Source organism: Dipodomys ordii, unplaced genomic scaffold (genome assembly GCF_000151885.1).
Source record: "Dipodomys ordii isolate 6190 unplaced genomic scaffold, Dord_2.0 Scaffold5, whole genome shotgun sequence".
NCBI classification, from domain to species: domain Eukaryota; kingdom Metazoa; phylum Chordata; class Mammalia; order Rodentia; family Heteromyidae; genus Dipodomys; species Dipodomys ordii.
Genome location: NW_012267221.1, coordinates 2,048,557 through 2,055,802, shown reverse-complemented (window position 1 = coordinate 2,055,802; position 7,246 = coordinate 2,048,557). Strand labels below are relative to the sequence as shown.

At 42.9% G+C, this 7,246-nt stretch overlaps 1 protein-coding gene across 2 annotated transcripts in view; it reads right to left on the bottom strand.

The window, feature by feature from the left end:
- The window catches only part of Epc2 (enhancer of polycomb homolog 2 (Drosophila)), a 105,319-nt gene that overhangs the window by 97,567 nt on the left and 506 nt on the right, over positions 1-7,246 (bottom strand). Inside the window, exon 1 of one of the 2 annotated variants that reach the window (XM_013029624.1) lies at positions 6,625-6,817. The exons of the other annotated variant lie outside the window; for it this stretch is intronic. Within the exon in view, the coding sequence (XP_012885078.1) occupies positions 6,625-6,777 (153 nt within the window). The 5' untranslated portion in view covers positions 6,778-6,817. Of the gene's footprint in view, positions 1-6,624; positions 6,818-7,246 lie in introns of those variants that run through there. 2 annotated transcript variants of the gene reach the window in all.

Genomic DNA, 7,246 nt, shown 5'->3' with positions numbered 1-7,246 from the left:
AAAAAAAAAAAAATACTTTGTATTTGTACAATATCAATTTACATACTTTATATATTTCATAGAATCTATTACAAAATAGGAAATACATGAACGTCAAAAAGTTTGAAATGACATTAAATACATCCTCATCCCATCAAATATCACTTAAAATATTAAGATAGTGGCAAAAATAACATAAAAGAGAAATTACAATTCAAATCAGTCATGATCTTTTCCTTCAAAAATAAGATGAGAGTGTTATACTGGTGCACGCTTGTAATCTCAGCATGTAAGAAGCTAAAGCAGAAAGATTATGAGTTTGATGCTAGCCTGGACTATAGAGAAATCAATACCCAGATTCAAAAAAAACAGAAAATGAACAAGTAATAAAAAAAATGAGCTTGTGATTCTTATAGACCTTGGATCATGCTTGAAGAATTAGCTCACACAAATCTACTCATACCTTAGAGATAATTACCACAAAACAAAGACATACTAAAGCTATGCTTATGGTAGCTTTTTTTATTTGTTTTGGTGCTGGTAGTGGATCTTGAGCTCAGGGCCTCAGTGCTGTTCCTGACCATTTTGCTCAAAGCTTGTGCTATACCACTTGAGCCACAGCTCCACTTCTGCCTTTCAGTAGTTAATTAGAGATAACAGTCTCACAGACTTTCCTGCCCAGGCTAACTTTGAACTGTGGTCCTCAAATCTTAGCCTCCTAAGTAGCTAGGAGAACACGTATGAACCACCAATGCCCAGCTGCCAATGTATTTTTTTAATTGTATATTTAAAGAGGCCTCTGACTTAAAAAAAAATAAAGATTTAAGTTATATGTAGCATAACTTAAAAATATACATAACTTATACAAATTAAGCAACCAAAGAGAATTCCTGGAAGTTATTTAACTCTGCTGATAAGTTGTGAATTATGTATACACTAACACACAAATACATGAGAGGAGAGGAGGGGAGGAGAGAAGAGGGGAAATACAGATAGCACATGCAAAGTCACATATCTTATGGAAAAAAGAAACAGCAGCTCACTCAACATCAACAAACATTTACCAAGCATATATGTTATACAAAAGGTATGCTTCTAAATACTTGGAATGTATTTATGGACAAAGTATCACTGCCTTGATAAAGATTATATACTAGTAAGAGAAAAATCTGAACAATAAACTAGGATACTTTCTCTAAACTATCTTATAAATGTTGAAGGTAACACTCAAATATAATGGTCCAAAGTCAACAAACTAATTAAAAAAGAAAGAAAGAAAGAAAGAAAATCTGAAGACCAAAGAGTAAAGTCAGAGCAGAGGATATACTTCAGTGGTAGATTGCATGCTTAGAATGTACAGAAGTACAAAGCAGAGGATTTGATCCCTAGTGGCACAAAAGAGATGAAAAAGAAAATGGAGCGAAGTCAGATTGTTAAGTGAGGAAAACACTACATTTAATAACTTAATAGGACAAATGAGTATCAGCTTTTAAAGTTCTTCAACTTATAAAAACTAAATGTTATTTAGTTTAATTATACTAAACTTAGTTCAGATGATAATTCTGGGTTTTATAAGAATCCTGAGCATGATTTGCAGGGAAATGGATGGAGCTAGAAGAAATCATGTTGAGTGAGAGGTGAGCCAAGAGACAAACAGTACATGGTCTCCCTGATAAGTGGATGTTAAATCCAAAATGTTAGGTGATACGACAAAGCAGGACTTAAGAAACAAAGGACTTCCACTCATCTGGTCGAATCACTACTAAATAACCCGACGCTGCTGATCACATGTATGGTATATATGTGCACACCAGAGGGGAACCAGGAAGACGACACAGAACTAGAGGGAATCAGGGAAAAACATGTAACAGGGGGACCCATCAGCAGCACTGGACATTGACCAAAATGAACTAAGCAACTCAATGGCAGTGATGGGTGGGAGGGAACAAGTGGGAAAGAGGGAACAGCTGATGCTATGCAAAACAAAAGAAATGTACATTATCACCCAATGAGGAAGAAATAACTGTATCGCAAAGCTCATAGAACTCATAAATGTTATAGACCGTGATAGACAATTTGCTCCAGGAAAGTTAGAATGTGTTTGTGATTTTAACTGAGCATCACTATCCCACAATACTGTGAAATTTGGGAAATTATGTAACCACTTAATCACAATAAAAAAATTGAAAAAAAAAGAATCCTGAGCATGAAGAATGGTGATTATGAGAATAAGCTTTTGTAACATCAAAGGCCAGGGTATGAATTCTAGCCCTGCCAATTATCAGCAGTAAGACCTTTCAGTTTCCTCAACTATAAAATGTAAAACTACAGCACCTCATAGGCTTGTTATTACTATGATTAAATATTAACCAAAAACTGGAAACAACTCAAATAGCCAACATTAGACATAAGAATAAATATACTATGTATCAATACACTAAAACACTCTTCAGAAAAAAAAAGTACAGACTGATATATGTAACAAGTTAAGCAAAAGAAGCTGGATACAATTATGTATGCTTCCACTTACATGAAATTCTACAAAAGGCAAGACTAATAGCACATGAAAGAAAGCAAATCAGTGGTTGCTTCAAACTAAAGATAGAGGTACTAGCTATATGGAAGCACAACATTGAAAAGGTTCCTCATCTTTGGTGTATACATGTCAAGACTCATCAAACCCTTGAGGTAAACGTGTATATATTATAATATGTAAAATTATACCAGAAAGCTAATTTAAAACAAAAAGATTAAGTAAAATATACAACAGACCTGAGACATAAGTATTCAATAAATAATAGATATTAAGAACAGTAACACTATACAATACTCATGAAGCGATGTCAGATTGCCTAATTCTTCTGGCTTAGATTCTAAATAAAGTATATGACATAAGCCAAGTACATGAGCAACACTATAGACAGCAAGTTACAGGAGAATGCCAATTCGTGGATCTTAAAAGACAATGAACAGACAGGAAGAGAGTTTTGTTTTGTTTTGTTTTTAATGTTTGTATAGCCTGGAGCTGGTAGTTCATGCCTGTAATCCTAGCTAGTCAAGAGGCAGAGATCTGAGGATCAGAGTTCAAAGCTAACCCAGGTAGGGAGACCTGTGAGACTCTTATCTCCAATTAAAACAACAACAACAGAAAAAAGAAAGCCTAAAGTAGAATTGTGGATAAAAGTGGTACAGCACTCACCTTGAGCACAAAAGCTCAAGGACAGCACCCAAGCCCTGAGTTCAAGCTCCAGGACTGGAACAAAAAAAAAAGCTGTATGTCCAAAAGAATAGAAATAGCTGAGAATGATCTGGTTATTAACATGCTATCGAAGCTAAAAATTACCTCATCTTGGCACTTCTAGAAGGGGCTGGGAAGTTGGCTCAGTGGTAGAGCACTTGCCTTGCATGCCTGAGGCCCTGGGTTTGATTCCTCAGCATCACATAAGCAAAAAGAAAAAAGCGGGAAGTGGTGCTGTGGCTCAAGTGGTAGAGCGCTAGCCTTGAGCTGAAGAGCTGAGGGACAGCGCCCAGACCCAGAGTTCAGGCCCCATGACCGGACCCCCCCCAAAAAAAAGGTAATTTAAAATTGAGTCAATAACTACACAAAATTCAAATAACAGTTCCATAGTGACACAGAGGAGACTGCCTTGATGGAGGAGATGGAAGTGGAAGCTGAGTGAAACTATACTTGTACTCGTCAAAATGAAATATTTTTTCAAATAGTAAGAGCCGTTTTTAATCACCAATTAATATTTTAAGTCCAATTAGACATGATGGTGCGCATCATTATCAAGGCATACTTAAAAATATATACTATATACACACACATATACAGAGAGAGAAAGAGAGAAAGCATTGTATTGCTAACAAAATTCCTGTAAATAAAAGATTAGAGGAAGTGAACTGGCTGGCTGTCACTGATGAAAATACCAGTCTTCTGATACATACACACACATAATATTTTTTTTGTAAAAAATGAAAAGAACAATCTAGCACCTCAACTGAACCTTCTGGGAAGCAAAAGACATTATAAATATTACAAATAGCATTTGCTTGGCTTTAAGGACCTCCACTCACAGCACTGAAAAAGCAAAAAATATTACTCAAAAGAGCTGAGCATCAGTGGCTTATGCCTGTAATCATAGCTGGGCTGAGATCTGAGGATTGTAACTTGAACCCAACCAGGGCAGGAAAAATCTGTGAGACTTAAACTACCAAAAGAAGAAGAAGAAGAAAAAGAAAAAAAAAAAAAGCCAGAGTGGAGCTGTGGCTCAAGTTGTTGGTAAAACCTTGAGTAAAAGCAGCTCAGGGACAGCACCCAGGCCCTGAGTTCAAGCTCCAGGACAGGCACAAAAAAGGGGGGAGGGGGAAAAGGTGAAATTGAGAGGTCCTGAATTTCCACTAGCTTTATCAGATTTTTTTTTTCTTCCCCCCAAACTGGACAAGTGAAGCTAGCAGGCTAGTGAACAGAGACAAGCTTAGCATTTACTTTCTACCCCTGAAGTTACAAGTTTTGTTGAAAAAGTTAATATTATTACAAGGCTTATAATTCATTTTTAGCTACTTTTTTCTGGATAGTACTGGGTTTGAACTCAAGAGTTTTGAACTTGCCAGGCACTATTATGACACAAAAGTAAACCTAAGGGCTGGGAAGGTGGCTCAGTGGTAGAGTGCTTGCCTTGCATGCATGAGGCCCTGGGTTCGATTCCTCAGCACCACATAAGCAAAAAGAAAAAAAAAGCCGGAAGTGGTGCTGTGGCTCAGGTGGTAGAGCACTAGCCTTGAGCTGAAGAGCTGAGGGGCAGCACCCAGGCCGAGTTCAAGCCCCACGACCGGACCAAAAAAAACAAGTAAACCTAAATTAAAATTAAAATACTTAAAACATGTGGTAAACTCAGGGCCCAGTGCTGATTGCAAAAAATAAACCCACAATATATCTTCCAGGGGTTAAGTCTTCATTTTAGAAAATGGCTCTTGACTCCAGTTCTAAAATAACAGGATACACTTAATTGCATACAATATCGATACTTTTGTGATTCATTAAGCTACCTTTCTATTGGAAGGGGAGTGATAAAAAACACGAAAGGAATTTCTAAATATATTCTTAAAATTCAAATAATTCAATGAATTCTTGTAGACACTATTATTTTTTTAAAATCTGTGGGAAAATAAGTTACCTTAAAATCAAATTTTGTGAAAAAGCTTTTGTAAAATCAGCTTTTGTGAAACAGAAGCTAAGAAATTCTCAAATACGATTGGCTCCAAAAATTAGGCATAAATGCTGGGTTCCAATACTATTATTTTTTAATTTAATGTTCATCCTGATGGCTACTGTCATATTTATCTTCTGAAAATGTTACGCCTTTCAGGTAATCAACACCCAAGAACATAACGATGAAATCGCAGTAGAAAGTACTAATAACTGGGTAACATAATGAGGTCAGAACCCGAGCAGCCAATCAAAAGCTTAAATGCATTTCCTGCAATATTAATAGTCAAAAGAGAAACCCAATCACAGAAACCTCGGGCTTTCTTTTGACAGTCACAGAAGCCAGAGAACCAATCCTCACACGCCCGAGGTTGACAATAAGGCGGGACTGGAGGTTCATTGAAGAAATTCGAGAGTGCAGTTACTATGAACTTCACCAGCAAGTAACACCACCACAAGCATCCACAGACACTGCCAAATGAAACGCGAGGCTGCATTACGTAAAACCTGGTTCTGTCAAACGAAGTGCAACATTACGCAAATGTTCATTTATGGGGAGGGGGGACACCATCTTCCCCCCCCCAAAGCGACTTTATTATCAAAAACGCAACTGTCCGCTTGGATGCACTGGGTCCTGAACTTCTGAGAGACCGCCTTCCAACACCAAATACCGGGGCGCAGCGCGGGGCAGCGTGGAGCGGACGGCTCGTCCGGAGCACCGCGGCTCCGTCCTAACGCTGCGCACCGAGCGGGAGTCCGCCCGGTCAGACAGACAGACAGACAGGCAGGCAGAGGCAGCCGGCCCGCCAGCCTCGCAGCCCGCGTCCGGTCCGATCGCGCTCCCCGGCTAAGTCCCGGGCGGCAGTCGCGGCCTCCCCCGGCGGCGCCGCCTCCTCCCGGTGCACCCTCTCCCGCTGCGAAGCGGCGACTCGTACCTCGCTGGGAGACGTTTGGTTGGAAAGCCTTTTACTTTCCCTAAGTCATTTCAAAGGGAACCTACTGCAAGCCCCCTTTTAAAAATGGAAGGAAAAGTACTTCCGAACCCACGGGGGCCTTCTCTGTTCCTCAACCCCGCACAGGAGAAATGGTTAATTTAAAAGAAAAAAAAAAAAAGGTAAACAGAGGCCGTACGCCAATTACGGCCAGCACATTCCCTGCGCCATTCCCGGTCGCTGATTACGGCAAGGCCCCCTTACGGCAGCGTAAGCGGCGCAGCGAGCTAATCACAACACTGGGACGCAACAACATGGCGGCTGCGGGCGGGCGCTGCGCCGGCCGAGAGGGTTTACGCTACTCCGCCAGCGTAGAGTCCCGTGCGTTCGAGCGGCAGTGGCGCCCTCCAGCGAGCGTAAAGCGCTCTGTGAATGGCAAGGCCCGACTGACAAAGGGGAGGGGGGAGGAGGGAAGGGGGGGGTAATAAACACTCGAGTCCCTACCGATTCCTCCTCCTTCTCCATCCCGGTGGGCATCTGGGGCACGGCCCGGTTGATGGAGACGCAGTCGTTGAGATCAGGCATGTCCTTGCCGCGGTAGATAGGCAGCGGTTTGGCGGCGTCCAGCGCCCGCGCTCGGAAGGAGAGTTTACTCATTGTCTCCCCGCCTTACAGGAACAGCCCGGGCGGCGGCGGCGGGGCGGGCGGGGAGGGGGGGAGCACTCCCGCCGCCTCCTCCACCTCCTTCCTCAGTGCAGCGCGGCCGGCCCGCTCCTCCTCCTCCTCCTCACTGCCCCCGGCCACAGCATGGGCGCCCACCCCGCCCGAAAACAGCCCCCCGCCGCCCGCGGCCGCTTCCACACTCTAGATCCGCCGCTCGCCCGCCCGATCCGCTCCCTGCGCCATGGCCAACATGGCGGACATTACCACAGCGGCGGCGAGCGATCCCGGCAGCCCGCGCGAGAGCGCGCCCCCGCCTCGGGAGCGCGCCTCGCCCTCTCCCTCCCCTCCCTGCTTCCTCTCCCTTCCCCTCCCTTGCCTGCCCACCCACTCTCTCCGCGGCACGGCCGGCCGGCGGGAGCGTGCCGGGCCTCCTCTAGCCGTTCGCGGGAGAGGGGGCGGCGGC